Genomic DNA, 20,596 nt, shown 5'->3' with positions numbered 1-20,596 from the left:
ACTCCGGCCGCCAAGCCCACCACCGTCCTCTTTGTGTGCAGGCCACTCCCCGGCCTCCCCCCATTCTATTCATTTGACCCAAACATATATTTATTGGGCTACGTCCAATCTCTTTCCATGACCCAATGGCAACTAGACACAAAATGTAATGAGCCCTTTTAAGACTTATATGATAGAAAATACTTTTACTCATAAGCGTTTTTTTTTTTTTTTTTTTTTTGTTTTGAAAAAGTTCTTTTGTTAAAAGCACATCAAAGCCTTTCATTCTAAAGGCATATTTGGGACTGCTTTCAAATGGTTAAATCTAACAATTAAAAGCGGCTACTAATTGCATTTGGTAAAAATACATAAAAGTGATTCTGAATTGTAGAAGCGTTGAGTTGCTTCCATTTGACGTGTTTCTAATGTGAGACAATGAAGGACAATGTCCCACATAGGTGATGGATAACATTGCAAAGGCTTATAATGAGTTGAGCTACTTTTTATATTACTAATTGGTTTTGTGGTGGAATCTCAACTTCCTTCATAGTATCAGAGACAGGTTGGCAAGCGTGTGAACCAACGACCACTAGCGGAGCCAAGTACAAGGCTCGCCTAGGCTATACCATAGGAAGAGCTCTAGTTCTTTAAGCTTAAAATATTAATCTTTTAGTCTATTTTATGATTTTTACTTGTCATATTTGATAGGAATTTTTAACACCTGCAAAAGTAGGGATAAAAACACTTAAAAATACAACAAGAGTACAAGGTTGTCGTAGTATAGCAGCTCAAGCAAGGTCATTTTCCACAAGGATTGAATGAATAATTTGTATTTAAACTAATTCTTGATTAACTATTTGAAAACAAAGTTTGGAAAAAGGTGATTTTATGACTTAAAATATTAAAAACGAATTTTAAATTAAAACAATTAAATAAATTGACAAAATAAAGAAAACAAAAGAAAATAGTTTTGAAAACCAAATTGTAAAAGCCTAGGGTTCCGCCGTCCCCTTAACAATCCTATGTAGATTTACCAATTATTTATGAATTACTCATGCAACTTTCAAGGTTAGGTTTTCCTAATACATATTCTACTCGTGATATTCAAGCTAAAAAGTATATCAAACATGCAATCCGTCTGTGGTATTCAGATCAAATATAAACATACATGACTCGTAACGCTTTGTGAAAACCCTTTGAAAAACCATGCAACCCCTAAGACGTGGTCAGTGGCGGTTCCAGGAAATAATGTTTGGGGGGTCAATAAGGATAGCGCACAGCGCACAGCGCGCAATTTTTTTTTAACAGAAACGGCATCTGAGGTTCGCGTCTGGGGTTTAATCAAGTCCTTGGCTTCTGTGAACTCCCCGCACCGACACAACAGATCAATCATGCGAGCATAATGTTCTTCATCGGGGCTAATACCATAAGAATCACGCATTGAACTAGAATAATGGCGCCCTTCTTTGACTAAACCAGCATGACTACAAGCTGAGAGAATGATGAGGAAAGTTACTCTATCTGGTAGCATATCTTCCTTTAACATTCGCTCAAAAAGTCCTATTGCTTGGACACCACATCCATGTTGTGCGAGAGCTGCAATCATAGCATTCCAAGACACTGAATCAATATAAGACATCGTGAGGAACATAGTGTTTGCATCCTCAACAACTCCGCATCTACCATACATCTTGAGCATGGAGCTGGCGTCCATACTTCAATGCTCCCAGCGCAGTTCGTCTTCAACCACCCCAGCCGAGGAGTTCTTTCAGACCTTTCGTCGAACACTTGGTGTGCAGCCAAGGGGTCGCACCAGCAGCTCCAAGGGGTCGCACCAGCAGCTCCAAGGGGTCTCTAAGGTTGTTTCCATGGCTTCCAAGGGGTCGTGCGACCCCATTGACCCCACTGTGGATCCGCCACTGGACGTAGTATTCATCCTAGGTGAAATTACAACTATCAATCACAAGAAGCAAAACTCAATCCCCGGTGGTATTCCAACCGAATTGCATCCGATTACTTATCTAAACATCCTAATGGTAGCTAAGCATTAAGATATAGAGACAGTTTAAAGCACAATGATTAATAATTCAAAGTATGCATGTATAATATCATAAGCAATTAAATAAAAACTACATATTCATGCTAAGGCTCGTGGCCTCGCCCTAGCAAACGAAATTTAGTTACTAGCAATCATACAACGAAATATTATTAAAAACAAGGCTAGAAAACACCTTGAAAAATTTTTTTGAATCCAAAAGCACTCTAAAGTGTGTGTGCATTCTCCCCTTTTTAACCCTAATGGCTAAATATCTTATTTATACTACTAGAAAATAAAACCCTACCTTGAAAAGGTTCTTAGAATAAAACTAGTGAGCATAATTAAATGATAAAACAGAAAATAAAAGGTTTCCTACTTAAACTACAATTCGGAGTTCTCAGAAAATCAGACTTTTGACTGACCAAATCAACTCCGATTTGGTCCGAAAATGTCTCTTTTGAAAGCTGGAGACGTCCCCTACAAATCCTCAGAATGAACCTTCCTCAAAATATGCCATCTTGACCTTCAAAATGCCCAAAACGTCCAAAAATGTCAATATGGGAAAGCTGCGCGCTGGGTTTTTATTTCATCGCCACAGTCAAATGGCTTGGTAGAAAAATATGGAACTTTGAAACAATCATCTTGAAAGACTTACGAACATCCTCCAATTGGAATCACTCCAAAATTCATCCGTTTGATCACTTTGTGCTCCAAAGGAAGTCGAATGTCCTACATTGGAAATATATAATAAAGTATCTAAATTCTACCAAAATAACCAATATATTAATACTAAGAATAGGGTAAAATATATAGTATAATATCGTCTCATCAATATTCTACTTAGCAAATGAAAATTTTGAATATTAAGGCTGCTTTTAAGTAAAATACGAGCTAATAAATGTTAAATAAACTCATCTGACCAATATTATAATTTAATAGTACTAAATTAAAACTCTCATACCACAAATGGTTCCTTATTTTATCCACTTGAAAGTTTTGAAGGCTAGAAGCCTAGAAATAGAGTATAAATTTCTTGCTTCAAATTATTACTTTCAGGTTTACTATTATATAACTTTATGTAGACAACAAAAGATTAAAATTTTTGTTTCGTAGTAATAATTTTAGCTTAGCCCCATCAAATAATTCTTGGCTACGCCATTGGCAACGACCACATGTGCTTTATGTATTTAGCTATATTTGCTACACGAGAAGGGGTTGTGAGTTACAATTGATTATCTGTAACCTTAATTAGCTTCTGGAAAAAAAAATCCCAAATAGGTTTTCAAGATTATGTTTTTTTTATGGAAATCGATAGTGTATTAGATAGCTGGCAGAGGTTCCAAAGAAGAACGTACAGCAAGACATCAAATAGGGACAAAACAACACATACATCCCCTTACAAACTTTTCTCTACAAGAAGATCTAATTGTAGAGAAAAGTTTGTAAGGGGATGTAGAGACACACTGTTGGCCTAACGACTTGCTCGCTACAATTGTAGAGAAAATAGCCATTCCAATTGTAGAGACACACTGTTGGCCTAACGACGGATGTGGGTACAAAGATCTTCAGTGATTGAAGGGAGCAAAGCCTTAGTGTCCTCGATAATCTACCCCAGAGGTGACAAATTAGTCGAGGGAATACGCAGCACTCCATTGTAGAGAATCACCTTCAATTAATAAATTACGTAAACCCATGTTCGTCGTCCAGATCATGCACTCTCTAGCTGCAATAGGCTCTGCTTGCATAATGGATCAAACGTTGGGGTAATTCTTAATGAGAGCAGCCATAAAGTTGCCATTCTCATCACGAACAATGATCCCAACACCTCCAATCAACCTGTCCCGATTCCAAGCCCCATCAAAGTTGAGTTTCAAGCGTCCTGACGTAGGGGTGATCCATCGGGAGGGGGATGAACTTGCAGCACCGAGGGAGGGATGATTCGCATTCACTCGAACAAAGTCCTGCCACCATGTTATTGCACGAGAGGGCGCCACTTCCGGTCAGTCGCACATGCCTTCCCATAGCTTCTCATTTCTGCACTTCCAAATCGCCCAGCAGATAACCATGAATAATTCAAACTTGTTATGTGGGAGAGAGGCAACCAAATCAGAAGCCCAGTCATGAAATGAAAGGGAGTGAAGTCCACGATGGAGGGGACCAAGAACCGAGGAAAGCCATGCACAACGGGCAAAATGGCAATCTCGGATAATGTGGCATGTGGTCTCGCCAAAGGCATTGCAAAAAGTACACAACATATCGTTCGAGATTCGTTTTGAAAATAAGTTGGATTTGGTAGGAACAATATCCCTGCACAATCTCTAGAACATCATTCGGACCTTTAGGGGAACATTGGCATTCCACAAAGCAGTCCAAAGAGGAAAGGAGGCAAACCCCGACGAAGATCCATGTTGACGTTGCACAGAGGATAGGAGCCATTCCTGAGCCACATGGTAAGCCAATTTAACAGAAAATCTTCCCTTAGAGTCAAAGTGCCATGAGAGACGGTCTTCAAGATTATGTTGATGCACTTGCATATGGTTGAAATTAGAGTATTGTTGTTGCTACCAAGTTTATTATATGTTTTGCCTCAAAATATCTGATTAATTCATATTTCCTAATAGTTTGACTACGTTCTTATTTGTAAAACATCTACAAAGGATGTAATTTTCACATAGTTTTTTCAACTTTTCACATGCACTTTTTTATTATTATTGTCGGAAGTCAAATAAAATCAACCGTTAAAATTAAATAAAAATGTGTGAAAGACTTATATGAATATGTGCTTATCACTTCTCATTATTATTAGACAGAGAATATATGGAACTAGGGTTTCGCACGATTACAAGAGCGGATCCAATATAAAAAAAAAACGACTTCCTTCTCAGGAAGTGTAGAAAGTACAATTGAGGAATTTTGGGATATCATGCCCCTCCTTTTCTATCATTGGAAGACCTTTATCGCCTCTGGCATCACTCTGTAGTTCATAAATGGCTCGTCATGGTCTTCTCTACGGGTTTAGTCAATGTGAGGAAGAACCCTCAAAAAAGGCAGCAATTTTCTTAAAAATAGAATTCTTCATAAAAAAATTTCAACCTCATACTTTTTGCACATATTTATAATATTAGCACGTAAATTAACATTAAACTGTGAAATGACAAATAATCCATAAAAAATCTCATTGTAAGAGAATTTCCTTAAGCATTTCTCTTTGCACAATTACTTGAAAGAATCAAACTGCATTGCAAACAGACAAGCTTATCTCATCGTTGTCAGCAGCAAGCTCTTTAAATTTGGCACGTATATATATTTGCCACCGACTTGTCTATTACCAAAACCAGATCATCAGAATATAAATATAAAAGGGTACGTATGTGCTTGGCTAATTGAGATTTCCAGGAACTTCATAATCCATACAATGATGTAGCCAGTATCCACTAGGCACGATTTCAGTGGGCTCCTCGTCAACTAGTACTGCAAAAGGATATGCGAACCTACTCATCATCCGTCACCAAATTAACAAGTCGCCAAAAATAAGGAAAAGACGAGTATGTCATCATATCCCACATCAGATATCAATAAGTGGGATATCTTATGAGGTAACAAACTTTTGATCTCACAGGCAAACTAGTTTGGCATCCTATGAGGTAGACATTGGATCGTATGGGTAAAAGTAGTTTAGCATCAACCTTTTATGTCAAAAGGTAAAATACCTAACTAGGTTGAAAAACCATCACCTAATAGAACATCATGTAATAGGGTAATTTAAATGCAACCGAATGTATATTTTTTGTGCCTGTTTTATTCAGCATGTGGTACGTCATAATATAATAAGATCGATTTACATACCATAACACTTAAGTTTCGCTCCCGTAATATTTTGATTAATTAGAACATCGAAGTGCTTACCATGTAATATTGGTGTTGGAGAACAATTCAGAAATAAATAAAAATAACAAAACTCGAAATTGTAGAATATTTATTAATCAAAATACTTGTTGTGCAGAATAAAATATAGAAATAAATACAAGAATATCAATGGTACTAACGTGACTATAGAAGGTAGAGGCTAGCGTAATAGCTATGTCCTTCGAACAGTATTTCCGTCCCACTCTTGTGCTTGTGGTTCAACAACGTCTGCTCGACCAGGATTCAACTACCTAATTCTACAACCCGCACTGGATTCTAGAATTCTAGCAAATTTGCTTTGTGTGCTTACTCTTTGAAAATTTCATACGGAAGAAAGGAGGAAGAAAAGATGATTTGGAATGGAATTGAGGACTCCAGTTATATAGGCTCTTTCATACCTCTTCAAATACTTTTTGGATATAGCTATACAACTCTTTCCAAAGAGTTGTGTCTATTAATCAAAATGGTTTTAATTAATTTTAATTAAAAACTTAATTCGAAAATTAAAACTAATTGATCAGATTAATTTTAATTATTAGGCCCCAAGTGCCCCTTGTCTTGATTAATTAATATTAATATTATGGTATAATCATTAAGCCTAATCCACACAATTGGTGGCCCAAGCATCAATCCCCATTCCAAATGGTCCAACACCTAACTAATATTGTAGAGGACAAAACATATATAAAGGTCATTGGGAATCTTGTTTTCTCCGATGTGGGACAAGAGTCTCAAAACTCTAACAATTGGATCCTACTCATCTAGTTTATATTTATCTATTCCGAAGAAAAATAAACGTAAATGAATATAAAAACAAAAACTTTTTTTTTGTTTTTATTTTATTTTTAGTCACATAAACAAAAGGCAAGATCAAGACTGTTTTCTATTTTGTTAGGGTAAAGACCAAACCCTACCTACAACAAATAAAACTGTCCCTGCAGGAGAGATATTTTAGTATGCCCATAATACGTGGAAAACTATCATATGTCATTATACAATTATAGGGACAATTGAAAACAAAAACTTTAAATTGTATAATAACAAGCGGCGTTCCTCCCTATGTAACACTGAAAAATCTCTCCCATAAGGGTCTTTGTTTGGTTTCAAGTAAAATAAAGCAAAAATACTGTTGTCTATATGCCCATGTTTAGTAAAGAGAATCCTAGCAAACCGAAAGTATTAGAAGTGTGAAATGAATTGAAAAGAAAGTTGTGTGGCAAGGGTTGGCTTCTCTTTTAAGGTTCTTGATTTGGTTTTTAGTAAAACAATGGAAATGAAGTTGTTTATTTACGCATGTTCCATGTTGGTACAGAATTCTAGCAAAAATGAAACGCATGATGATAGGTGTGAGAAGGCATTAATTTGCAACTTTCCTTAAGGGTGTCCTTGTTTGGCAAGGATAAAGAAAGTTGTCTAACATGCATGTTTCATGCTTTATTCATGTTTGGCATAAGATTTTTGCAAAATAAAAAGTATTACAACAGTTTCGTTCTCTTGAAATATATTCCGAATTCAAACCACGTCATGAACCGTGCTTATTAGAAAGAGAAAAATATGATACAATACAAGTGATTGGAGGCTAAGAGGAGGTTCATTCATTTGCAACTTTCTTTAGCAAGTAAATTGATAATTTGTCTTACAGAAAGTGAAATGAAACACCGGAATATACATTTTAGGGAGTAGTATTATTCACTGTATTTTACTTCACACACATTATATATGGATATAATACTTTCATTTACTTTCTGGCACCAGTTTGCGTATAAGATTCACCAAATAATACAATATACGAAATTAGTAGGAAAAAAAATCATTTAACTTTAAGCTTAATTTGATATCAATATATAATTATATTGGCTTATACAAAATAGTGGTGCAGAATTTTCAATTGTATGCACTGTATTTGGTGGTGTCCACTCCAGGTAAATGAATTATAGACAGAGATCCGCACCTGCCGTTCATAATTAATTTTGTTACCTTTTAGTTTTACGCCACTGTTATCCAAATTTAATTATGTTTCTTTATTTAAATAGAATATTCATTAAATAACAAAGAAAATAACTCTTATTATATATATTTTTTTAAGTTTTTCTCTTCACGGTGATATTTTCTTGATAAAAATAAGAGGTTTTTTGGTATACACCAAGATTTTAGACGGTTAAATTCTTGATAAAAAAAAAATGACAGTACTTGCAATATTAGAGTATTAGTATAATTTTTGTACAAGAAAATTGATGGGAAAACTTATATAAAAAGATTTTAAGAATTCACATGTAGCTAAATTCATGCATATTAGGGTTAGAAGCTAATTAAATGATAGTTGTTTCGTGAGAAAGGAAAAATAAGGAGCGGAAATCTGATGTATATTTACCGTCTTATGGACGTAATGAATTTCTGAACAGCCAGAGCGCACTATAAAGTACAAGCGAGTACAACTCAACCCCAACTCAAATAGTCATATTCCTACACGTATTTCTGAACACTGTGGACTCTCACTCTCTCTCTCTCTCTCTCCTGCTATAATTTGTTCCGGTGGTGATAGAAGTGTATCGCCATATCAAATCTCTGAAACCCTATCTTCTTCCTTTTCTTACTTTGGCTTCCCGTTTGTAACAAAATGTCTCTTCTCACTGATCTTATCAACCTCAACCTTTCTGATTCCACCGAGAAGATTATTGCAGAGTACATATGGTGAGCATGCGTTCTCTCTCTCTCTCTCTCTCTCTCTCTCATTTTCCTGCTGTTTTCGGGATTAAATTTGATTTTTCTGTTTTTTGTTGAATCATGAAACAGGATTGGTGGGTCTGGTATCGACATCAGAAGCAAAGCCAGGGTAATTTTTTTTCTTCTATTTATTCAAATATAATGTGTGCGTATTAATTCTATTTGGAGTACTTATAATTTTTGTATGAGTTGAGGCAGACTCTTCCTGGACCAGTGAGTGATCCCTCAAAACTTCCCAAGTGGAACTACGATGGTTCCAGCACTGGCCAAGCTCCTGGCAAAGACAGTGAAGTTATCCTTTAGTATGCTCTCTTTCTCTGCCCTTTTTTCTCTTTGTTTTTCAAGTCTTATTTATTAATGATTTATTTTTCTTGGCGTTCAAAAATAGTCCACAAGCAATTTTCAGGGACCCGTTCAGGAGAGGCAACAATATTCTTGTAAGTCTCCGTCGGTTTGAGGGAAGTGATAATGTTTGTTGCAGTGTGCTTACCTAATCTGGCTATAAGCAAGACGTGTGTTCTTTAATCAAACTGACAATATGTCATCAATAACGTATTATATCATTGCCAAGAAAACTTATTGACATGTTATCAATACACATTCATTTTAATTAAATAATATAGGTGCTTCACAGAGAATTTATAAGTATTTACCTCTAACTATTTCTTAGTATTTAGCAGTTCTTCCATTATTTGTAGGTCATATGTGATACTTACACCCCGAGTGGAGAACCAATTCCGACCAACAAGCGGGCTAACGCCACTAAAATTTTCAGCCATCCTGATGTCGTAGCCGAAGAACCCTGGTAATAAGTTGTACCGATTTTTTTTTTACAATATGATATTTTAAAATACTCTAATTTATTAAAAAAAGGGATTCGAAGTCCCGATGGAAGGGAACATGACCTTAACCATTTATACTAACTTATATATGTGGCGTACCTTTTTTTTAACCTCTTACATGTCTTGGGGGAGTTCTGTTTAGGAATTCATTAAATATTTATTTTGATTGAGTGGTTTGATTAAATTTAAATTGGAAAATTTCAGGTTTGGTTTAGAGCAAGAGTATACATTGTTGCAGAAAGATCTGAAATGGCCAATTGGGTGGCCTCTCGGTGGATTTCCTGGACCACAGGTAACAACACATATACCTCGAAAGAAAAATATATATCTCAAAGTTTAAGAAAAATTAATTTGTAATTACTTTACTATGCGGTGATGTTTTTAGAATGAATTAACTTTTGTATTTCTTGTAAATTAGGGACCATACTACTGTGGTGTTGGAGCTGAGAAGTCCTTTGGGCGTGACATTGTAGATTCTCACTACAAAGCATGTCTATATGCTGGCATCGACATTAGTGGCATCAATGCTGAAGTTATGCCTGGCCAGGTAAATACTAGACACCGAACAAAGCCTAAATATATTACTCTCTTGTTCTTCTGTGCATCGGGATTTTTCTGCTGCACCTATAATGTAATCTTCTCTTAATAATATAGTGGGAATTCCAAATCGGACCAACTGTTGGCATTGCTGCTGGAGATCAGTTATGGGCTGCTCGTCACATTTTGGAGGTAATTTAAACTGATTATATGTGATTTAGTGGAAAATTGAATGAACCTCGGCGAGTCCTTGTGATGAAAATGATCTTGTTTATGTATTAATACAGAGGATTACAGAGATAGCTGGAGTGGTGCTTTCGTTTGATCCCAAACCTATTGAGGTAATTAGAATAATTGGAGATAATCCAATTTATCCCTTGTTAATTATTTGGTTAATTTCGGATTTGAATGGTTTGAGGCGTAATGTGTGTGTGTGAGCAGGGCGATTGGAATGGGGCTGGTGCTCACACAAACTACAGGTAACAAATGAGTTATGTCTTTCTTCTTGTGGTTTTCATTGATTGGAAACTTCAGAGAATCATGTGCATTTGATGGTAATTTTTCAGCACCAAGTCGATGAGAAGCGATGGTGGTTATGAAGTGATAAAAAAGGCGATTGAAAAGCTTGGCTTGAGGCACAAGGAACACATTGCTGCTTATGGCGATGGCAATGAACGCCGCCTCACTGGGCGGCACGAAACAGCTGACATCAATAGGTTCTTATGGGTACGTATCCCTTTAATCATTTGAATTTGCATTTGCATATGACTTTCATATACTTGAGAGTGCAATACTGTGATTTTCGCTGACAGGGAGTGGCAAACCGAGGAGCGTCAGTGAGAGTCGGGAGGGACACAGAAAAAGACGGGAAAGGTTACTTTGAGGATAGGAGGCCGGCTTCTAACATGGATCCTTATGTTGTCACCTCCATGATCGCTGAAACTACTATTCTCTGGAAACCCTAATTGGCTACTCCTACTCTGCAACCATTATTTCCAAATATTGAAATAGAATGGTGCATGAATGGGAATGAATGAATAAATCAATTGTATCTTGTCTCAATCGTGGCATTGGACCATTACAACAATAAAATTTGACGCTAAAATTATGGATATTTAACCATGTATTGGTAATTAGATAAAAGACTTTCCGTCCCTGTGTTGATGGTTTCTCTCTTTTTTCTTGCTGTTCCTATGAATGATGAAAAATTGGGAACATCTATCGTACGCATTTTTATCCCTACTTTGAAAGGTTATAGACATTCTCCCCTTATCCTTACTTTGAAAGGTTACTGTATAAGTAATAGGCTTTAGTAATTTAGCCTATATAACCTATAAGAACTCAAACTGAAGTATAAAATGGATGCACACTGGTATAACTAGTTTGACTGACAAGCTAATTTGCATCAATAAACTTTAATTACAAAAAGATGAATGCAAAATTAATCGTGAATGACATGTTAAGGGATAAATAGTAACTCGTCTTCTTTAATTTTTTTAATCAAACTATATATGTTGTTTTTCAAATCCAAAAAATAAAATTGTAATTTCAAAATATTACATATATTATATCGTGATATCTTATGCATACATGTGAGCAGCCGAAATTGCAGGTAAGACGAAAACTAGCACAGAGAAAGTCTTGCAGGCTTGCAGCTATTCAGGGGTGGTGCGCTGTGCGCACATACATATTGATGTGGGTGCATCATGCACATGCAGCACTGTTACTTCTGCAGCAGCTCTCGTGCGATGACGAGGAGGAGAAAGGGGATTTGGTTGGTTCTATTGAGATTGGCAATAGCAAATTTGTTTGTTCCCAAAAATAATGAATATATACACGTTATACACACTGCAATATGTGGTCCGACCATCTGTCATCTGCTATCAGATAGCCTGGGGAAGAGAGAATATCCTAGAGTTACTGTGTTATGTTAGATTGGATTAATAATAACTAACTCTACATTTTTAAAGCAGCAGAAGTGAATGATTTTCATTTCGATTGGAAGAGGATTAAACATGAAAAAATCTATCTCTTTTAATTCTATTGTAAAAAAGGATTGAAACAAATAAGTTCTTTCACGAGTTATTCATCTTCCATCTTTTAGTTAGACATAATTTACTTTAAATTAAAAAGTTATTCCAATCAAATCCTATATACCAAACGAGATCCTACCCTAAATTAGTAAATTATGCAGTTTTTTAATACGAACCATATTGGTTAGGGATGAATCAATACAAGACTTCGAGTACAGGACTAAACTTCATTACTAGCTCTAAAAGTGTATTGAATGCATAGATGAGTCATGAAATAGCTTGATCTCAATGAAAAAAACGTATGGAGGAACACTGAATTACTGACCATACATGTCATCCTCACAAGGGAGCTCTCAAAAGAATATGAGACTCAAATATTTTGGTCTCACTTGATTCTGTGTTGATTTTGTTTGATGTAAGAGATAACCATGCCACGTAATACTACCCAGCTAATTAAGCTATTTTTACAAAGAGCAGGCCGTGTGCATTAGAAGTAGTATTTATGTGAAGTCCAATAGTATCTAAATACAATGATGGTCCGTTTATTCATAAGAGTTTCTAAACCATCCAGTTATAGTCAAATACGAAGTAATAATACGAATACACAAACTACACTAGCCCTTTTTTTAACTTTTTTCTACGCTATTTTTTTAGGGATTACCATTGTAACTGAATATTGCATCACTAATGACAAGGACTAGTAGTCCACCACTGCTTTGTTTCGATCTTTCTCATGGTGCATTCCTTTTCAATGTGAATTGGAAATTGTCAATGTGAATTTGCATATTCATGAGAAACTCTTGCATAATTGAATTCCATTTTTTATAATTTATTAAGTCAATGTGAATGAAGGGGTTTATACTTTATAGGAAGAAATGGTCCTGGCCCTGAACGCGACTTGTTTAGCCTTGATCATTCAATCCAAAACAATAAAAACATAGAAATATCAACAACTTGCCTTTTCAACTAAAAACGAAGTAAAATATAATGATATATATATATATATATATATAAAATAACACATACAAACAATCGAGATTTGCCAAAAGATTAGTCCTTCGACACTTTCCAGATAACTCATATAACCTTTTAAACCACCAACTTTGGTTGGTCAGGAATACAACAAACACACACCAACCGTGACTCTTCATACAAAGAACTAATTCATACGTAAAACCAATAGAGAACTTTGTATTGCTAACGGAGTAAATTGTAGCAATGGTCCCTCAACTTTAATCAAATTGGAGCAATGGTCCCTTAACTAAAAATTCATTACCATTGGTTTCTCAATTTATCAAAATATGTAGCTATAGTCCTTTTAATCAATTTCGTCAAAATTTTGTCAAAATAAGTTATGTTGGAATAACCATTTATATAATTAGGGTCCCTCAACTTATCAAAGTGTGTAATTATGGTCCTTTTCGTTAACTACATCAAAAATTTTGTCCAAATGAGTTATGTTGGAAGGACCATTGCTACAATTGGGTTAAAGTTAAGAAATCATTTCTCTAGTTAAATTAAAGTTGAGGGACCAATGGTAATGAATTTTTAGTTGATGGACCATAGTTGCACGTTTTGATGAGTTGAGGGACCAATGATAATGGATTTTTAGTTGAGGGACCATTGCTCCAATTGAGTTAAAGTTAAGGGATCATAACTACAATTTACTCTTGCTAACGTGTATCATCACAATACCTCTTGTAGTGGCACACAATCATTTATTTTAAGTTTCGCATGTAACTTTTCGTGATTAACTTGTTAAGTTGCATTTTGTTACACTCTTATTCGGGATACATATAGCGTTTCGTGATTGATTTGATAAGTTGCGTTCCATTACACTCAAGTTCTTCAGGGTTCTATGACTTGTAAACAAAGGAAGAAAAAAAGTTGAAACATATCATGATTAACCGGCTTTTTGGTTCATATTTGATAAAACGATATCTGACGGCAAGACCAGAACCAACGTATTATGGATGACGGATGGATTTATATGAAATCAATCAAAACCAGACAGCCAAATTCCAAAGGAGCCGAAAAAGTTTGATTTTCGGACACCATTTTCTTCTTCGACATAATTTTTGGATTGAATCAAATCAAAAAAATTAAGAGACAGAAACAAACAAAGAGCACAGAGAAGAAAAGAAAAGTATGGAAATCATTTCCAGGAGCAAAACTGCCATATCATAAACTAAGAAGACGAATTATATATACACACAGAACACGTCTAAAAGTACCAGGTTCAAACAAAAAAAAAACAAAAAAACAAAAACAGGGGAGCAAGAGCAGAAAGATGCAAAAAAACATCCCAAAAGCCCCATCATCTCCTCTCATCAGTTATAAGTAATCAAAGCCCTCCTACTCCTAAATCTTAAGAGTCGCCAACAGAGATTGGCCTGCAAGAAATTCCGAGAGGAGATCGAGAGATCTGCCTGGTGATCTCTTTGAAGACAGGTCTTCTCATCTCCGGCTTTCCAGGCAACCAGTCGATCGTTTTGTCGGATTCTTGCTTGATCTTCCTCACTTGGCTGTGAACTGGAAAACCCACTTCCTCAAATCCCTCCTCCATCTTTCTGCTGTTGTTGCTGTTCCTGTTCTCCATCTTCTTCCTCTTCCTGTTTTATTTGGTGTATATCTATATGTTTGTGTGTATGTAATTCTAAAGGGCAGATGAGTATGCGGGTATATATAGTAAATTGGAAGGCATGAGACGTAGGATGGAAGGGAGGACGGAAAGGGAAGTTTGGTGGAAAAAAAAAAAACCAACTGTTGGATTAGTTTGAGTCGACTCTTTTGGACCTTGTTGACGCCTAGGTTTTGACCCTGTGTGTTTCATCACGCCATGCACACATCATACAAACACTTGATTGCGGTATGTCAAATTAAATCACGAACTGTCTTTAAATCACTTAAAATGCATGAAAATGTTTAATTGATTTGGAATATCAACCCACTAGTATCATAAGTCAATTATACGTTATCATATAATAATATTAAAACGTATAACAATATATGATTTACTTGGAAATCCTCCGCTTACACAGTTACAATATTAAAACGCATGACAATATCTAATTTATTTGGAAGTCCTCCGCTCACACAATTACATTCCAATTGTATGTAAATATTTCTGTTTTGACTTGGATCAAGTTTAACTAGATTGATCTGACGGTCTCACAAAGTGCATGTTCAAAACTGCATGATGAAGTACTTTTAGCTGATAATATCTCTCTATGTATATTTATTTCAACCCAATCTTAATTTTATGAATTTCGTTGCTAATCTTGGTACTAAATCCTCATATTGACGGGATAATTAGTTTATCTAAAATTTGATGGTTCTCCAAATGGGTAGGCATATCAATTTATGATATGGATTTCCCCATGATATCTGCATTAACCCCACCAAGATTTTGTTTTGCGGTGCAACTTCAATGCGTATCAGATATTTAGCTTTTGGGATTTTTTTTAGTAGGTTTTTGGAAGTTCAAATCTTCTGTGCTCAAAATTTCTGTTGATTCGTTTTGAATGTCAATGAATTCCACAAGGTCAGAATTTTTATGTTATAATTCCATGTTGGCAAAGAGGTTTACCAAACGACTACCAAACCTTCTAGGGCATTAGATTCTATAATTTGAGTGGTCCTTGGCTTGTCAAAGTTACCATCCATTCCCCATGATTTTTAAGAATATCACAATCCCCATTTAAAAATGTTTATTTTTGTAAGTTCATCTCAATCTCAATCGTCACTTAAAAAATATTTATTTCACAAAGTTAGTTAGTAAAAATTTAATCTCCTATAAACTATGGCTTGAAAACGTGAGATTGACTTAGGTCACGAAACTCCTCAAATATTACATTACACTAATCAGATAACCTGATGATCTACCGAAATGTTGCGATATTATTTAATGAGTCAAATGTTTCATTTGATAGATAAGCATGATGATATTTTCTTTAAGTGTTTGTGTTATATCCCGACTTGGAAACGGTTTTAGTCGAAGCCAATTCTTTTTGGTAAAATCCAATTATCCCATGAAGTCAAGTCAACGTTCTTTTTTGATTTACAAAGTCAACGTTCAAAACCCACGGTTCAACAATTCAACTCTTAACACCGGCCATCTCCGTTTATATGAGGGCACAAGTCAAATTTCGTGTTGGTACGGGGGTGATTCAGCAAATCACCAAGTTTAAGCGGGTACAGAAGATAAGGAAGGCCTACGTGCCGTTTGACGTGGTGGGTTTGGGCGGTTAAGTTTGTTGGTCGAGCCAACCGGTAGACGTCAGCTTGAAGACGCATTTTGCCACGTCGTTCAAAATCTTCACAACGCTAGGCCCATCATTGTCCTCTAGATGTATAGATAGGCCCATAATCTTTATCATTTCGTATCGACTTGGCACGTCCTGCACGATGCCTGGTTGTCGTAATCTTTAGGCTAAGTTTGATTAATGATTCTGTGGTAATAGGATAATCGGAAGACAGTCTTCGTAATGAAAAATTTTGGACTTAAATCATTGTAGTGAAGTTCGTTAGGATTTAAGTCCGAAATTAACATTTCCATCAACTATCTGTTAACACAAAATTTGTTTTGTGTTGAACTCGACTTTAAGGACCTACTTGTTGGCACACGCATATATATTTCGTTTGAAATCTCTTTACCACCAGACTTTCATGAGGCAATCCGACTACTTCTCGTAACTCCGGAAAATATATTTCACAGATGTCAAATCCAATGGCCTGATTGGTTGCTGTTTCATTGATACAGGGCCGAAAGTGAGATCTTCCTTGCTGCTGCTTGTACGCATGAATCGATTGGTTGTTGAGAATGTAAACGGTTTAATATCATACCGAGTTTTATAATGGGATTATATCATATCTGTAATTTGTTAGGAGTTTTGTAATGGGAACGTAGGAAAAATTTGGGAAATGATGGGATTGTTAATTTTGGTTATCGAAAAGTTGACGGGAATGTTAATTTGGGGCTTGGATTCTAACCGACTTCATTACGAGAGTTTGAATCCGAATGTTTTCACTACGAGGTTATCTTCCGATTACCCTATTATCATGGGACTATTAATCCAATTTAGCCTAATCTTTTTATTTTTAATTTGGAGTGGGTTTTAAGTATCACATTCTTAATACTAATTGAATAATTCTGAGTGAAATTTAAGCACTAGATTTGTGAACTTGTACAACTTGTACAAATATACCTTCTTAGATATCATGCATTATTCTTACGCTTAAATATTATGACCTTTAATCATCATGGGATAGTCTAGTAGTTGGACATGTTTTGAGTTTGATTTCTAGTTTTGGTGAGTTACACGATGATGGTAAGGGTGAGACTAAAATATCCCTATAAGTCTGTCTGGTATAAAAAAAGATAGATTTCCATAACAAAGCCATCAACTACTTCACTTTTTTGAAAACTATTTTGATATATTTTTTTAAACTTTTAATATTGAGTGAGGCCTAAGCATTAATAGGATGTTGAATTCCTAGTGTCAAACTTTTCACTTGTCCCATCATGTTAGTTAATTTCGAAAGAGAATCCCGAAGATCTTCAAATCATATATTTTCATCATACATCATACGATTAGTTTTCGTTTAATATTATTCATATTTAATTTTAAATAAAATATTTAAAATGATTTTTAGCCGCACAATGTACGATGAATATACACGATTTGAGGATCTCTGCGATCCTCACAAAGAGGATCCTCTTTCTTTCATTTCCAACTAAACATAATTAGGTGACATGTGAAATAATCACATTTCATTCTCATCATGGTTTCTTTTTCTTCAATTTCTAGGTCCTTTTCTTTTTTCGAAAGCAAAAATTTCTATCATTTGAATGCTGTAAACGAATTAAAATTAACTACCGTTAGGCTATAGATTAAACTTGGGAGAGAGGATCTTTGCCGGATTCTCTTTGTAAACGAATTAAAATTAACTACCGTTAGGCTATAGATTAAACTTGGGAGAGAGGATCTTTGTCGGATTCTCTTTGTGAGGATTTCGAGAATTCTCCAATCACATCCGTTTATCGTGTATCGTGCGGCCAATTTTCATTAAGTATTATTTATATTCAATTTTAAATAAAAAAATTACAATGATTTCTGACTGCACTATATACAATGAACGGATGTAATTTGAGGATTCTCAAAATCCTTACAAAGAGGATCCAGTGAGGATCCTCACTCTAAACTTAGAATTATTTAATCAATGAATGGCGTTCTTTTTAGTAAAGGTAATGCCATTGAGAAACAAAATGTTCATACTCCATCCAATGAACGACACACCAACATATATAGTGGATGTCGACACACGTTATGGCATACTCTATACTTATGATTGGTCCTATGCTCTATAAATCTATTCTCCACTGATTTTCGGTAAATTTTTACTACGCAATTAAGCCCTTAATTCTCTCCCTTTTAAAAGAAACTGACTTAAGCATTGGAGATCCATCAGTCAAATCCCCCACTCCTTGGACGCGTGACTTTGATATTTAATCAAATGTGTTAATTATTTTGTAAGTACAAATTTGTCAAAATAAAAAACGACGAATTTTTGTTAACACGGTAAATTCTAGAAGCTTGTCCTTCAATGACTTAAACCCTAGTTAGAAAATGCACGACAGTTTGCATTGGATCCTAGATTACTAATGGATAAGGTCCATGAGGACGACGAAGGAAATTGGAATTGGTAGTTAAAAAATAATTGAGGTAAGCAAATAAGTATTTTCTGGAAAATAGGTAGAGCAAAATTTAGCCTCAATCGAAAGACTTGACGTGAAGAAATATTTTGAAAACGTGTTAGGTCATCCTCAAACAGACAATGACTGAAGCTCACATAATTTCCTGCGTGTCGTTTTGAATCCTTAAATACGAATTGACCCTATATGCCTATTGGCCAACTTCCGTATATTATTGTTGAATATATTCAAAAACCACCCACTCAAAATGTTTTTCTAATTTGTAAATGGGAAATGAAATTGAAAGGGAATAAAATTGAACAGGAATGAATTTAAACTTTCGTGATGATGAGGAATGAATAGGTTTTATGAAGAATTTGATTACCACGTTTACTTTTTGTTTTGAAAAAATGGACTTCATGGTGACAAAGCTACGAAAATCCATCTTTTTAGAAGCCGAAAAATTCATAAAGGTATTTTAGTCTCTCTGACTATCATCTTGTTAATTAACACGTTTACTTAACAAGGATGAGATAACTGGGAAATTGAAAAATGGAAAAAGTTAAAAAAGGAAATCAGATCTACTATTCATTGTAGCTAGTTAATGCGATTGTTGATTTTCATGTATATGATTACAAATTTTAAAGGGAAACCCACACTTTTTATGATTTCATATGTATTGGTAAATATAGGAAAAAGTCGGAATCGAAATGATTCCAAAACCTATATTATCTAGATAAATGTTAAGGAGACTCTCTCAGTTGGACTCTCAGACACCTCACAGTTTTAACGTCAATTTTGCATGTCAACATTATAAAATATTGTGCAAAAAGTATAAGGTGACAAATAGTCCCACTATTGAGAGAGTCTCCTTAGTATTTCTCTATTGTCTATGCTACTATTAATAGAATATCTTTTATCAATCAAAACTACACGAAATTACTATTCTAACCAAAAGTGACAAAAATAAAAATTATGGCCAATTTAGTAATTACATGAAGCATGAATTACGTTTTTTTCTATGGCACTCTCACATCCATGTAAACTTAGCAGGTCTTCTTAAAAAAATAATAAAATATAAAAAATATAAAAAAACTCCATTTATTCTAACCTCTCAAGCACACCCATAGGGGTGTGTACAATTTCTTAGTAGTAAATGAAGAGAACTCCCCACATTTGCATGTAACATTATTTAATTAAGAATTTTTAACAAACAAAAAGAGAGATGGGTTGGACATGAGATCAGTTAACTGCGCATTGAGTGATTCATAGTTCTTAGTTGGTGGGTTGGAGTGATCGCACACTAGGTAGGGCTTGTCTTCTTGCTAATTAAACATTTTAATCCATTGGGCTAATATACGTATGAGAAAAACAACCCATGAAGAATAGTTACAAAGTTATACTCTGGGCCAGTGGGCTTAACTCGTATCAATCATTTGCCAATTTAGAATAGGGAAAAGGACCTCTTCAAGGAAAGTGTTTTTCTTTTTCTTTTTTTCTTTTTTTTTTTGATGAAAAACGATATAATCTACATTATGAGGAAGGGGGTGGGTTAACTTCACAATGAGCTAGGAATAATGTGGTTCAAATTCGCCTTTGGTAAGAATCGAACTTAAGACCTCTCATTTACAACTGAAGAGAACTATTGGACCATAGTAATAAGTGGCAAGGAAAGTTAGTAATAAGTGTTTTAAGGTTCCATGTGTACAATGTTTGAGGTAATAAATGACCATTACACAAGGAATGAAATAGTAACCTCCTTTTATAGAAGTGTAGTTGAGATAAGTTATTGCATTGGGTCAATGTGGGATTTAAGAACATTATTGTGTTGTTGACACGTGTT

General features: G+C 35.1%; 1 protein-coding gene across 1 annotated transcript; it reads left to right on the top strand.

Moving 5' to 3' along the window:
* The first annotated feature begins 8,319 nt into the window (after positions 1-8,319).
* LOC114821104 (glutamine synthetase nodule isozyme-like) lies at positions 8,320-11,140 on the top strand. Its single transcript, XM_029092986.2, has 12 exons — positions 8,320-8,614; positions 8,717-8,756; positions 8,846-8,949; positions 9,036-9,084; positions 9,346-9,452; positions 9,694-9,781; positions 9,908-10,036; positions 10,144-10,218; positions 10,314-10,367; positions 10,468-10,505; positions 10,593-10,752; positions 10,839-11,140. Exons 1-12 carry the CDS (start codon positions 8,541-8,543, stop codon positions 10,989-10,991), a joined length of 1,071 nt encoding a protein of 356 aa, XP_028948819.1. The 5' UTR covers positions 8,320-8,540; the 3' UTR covers positions 10,992-11,140.
* Positions 11,141-20,596: the final 9,456 nt, after the last annotated feature.

Source organism: Malus domestica, chromosome 14 (genome assembly GCF_042453785.1).
Source record: "Malus domestica chromosome 14, GDT2T_hap1".
In the NCBI taxonomy this organism is placed as follows: Eukaryota; Viridiplantae; Streptophyta; class Magnoliopsida; order Rosales; family Rosaceae; genus Malus; species Malus domestica.
This window is presented reverse-complemented; position numbering and strand designations above follow the sequence as displayed.

Coding starts and splice junctions, on each gene's coding strand:
- LOC114821104 (XM_029092986.2), top strand. CDS start 8,541: ATGTCTCTTCTCACTGATCTTATCAACCTCAACCTTTCTGATTCCACC. Junction 9,085..9,345: donor GGAGAGGCAACAATATTCTT/GTAAGTCTCCGT, acceptor CATTATTTGTAG/GTCATATGTGATACTTACAC. Junction 10,037..10,143: donor CTGAAGTTATGCCTGGCCAG/GTAAATACTAGA, acceptor TTAATAATATAG/TGGGAATTCCAAATCGGACC.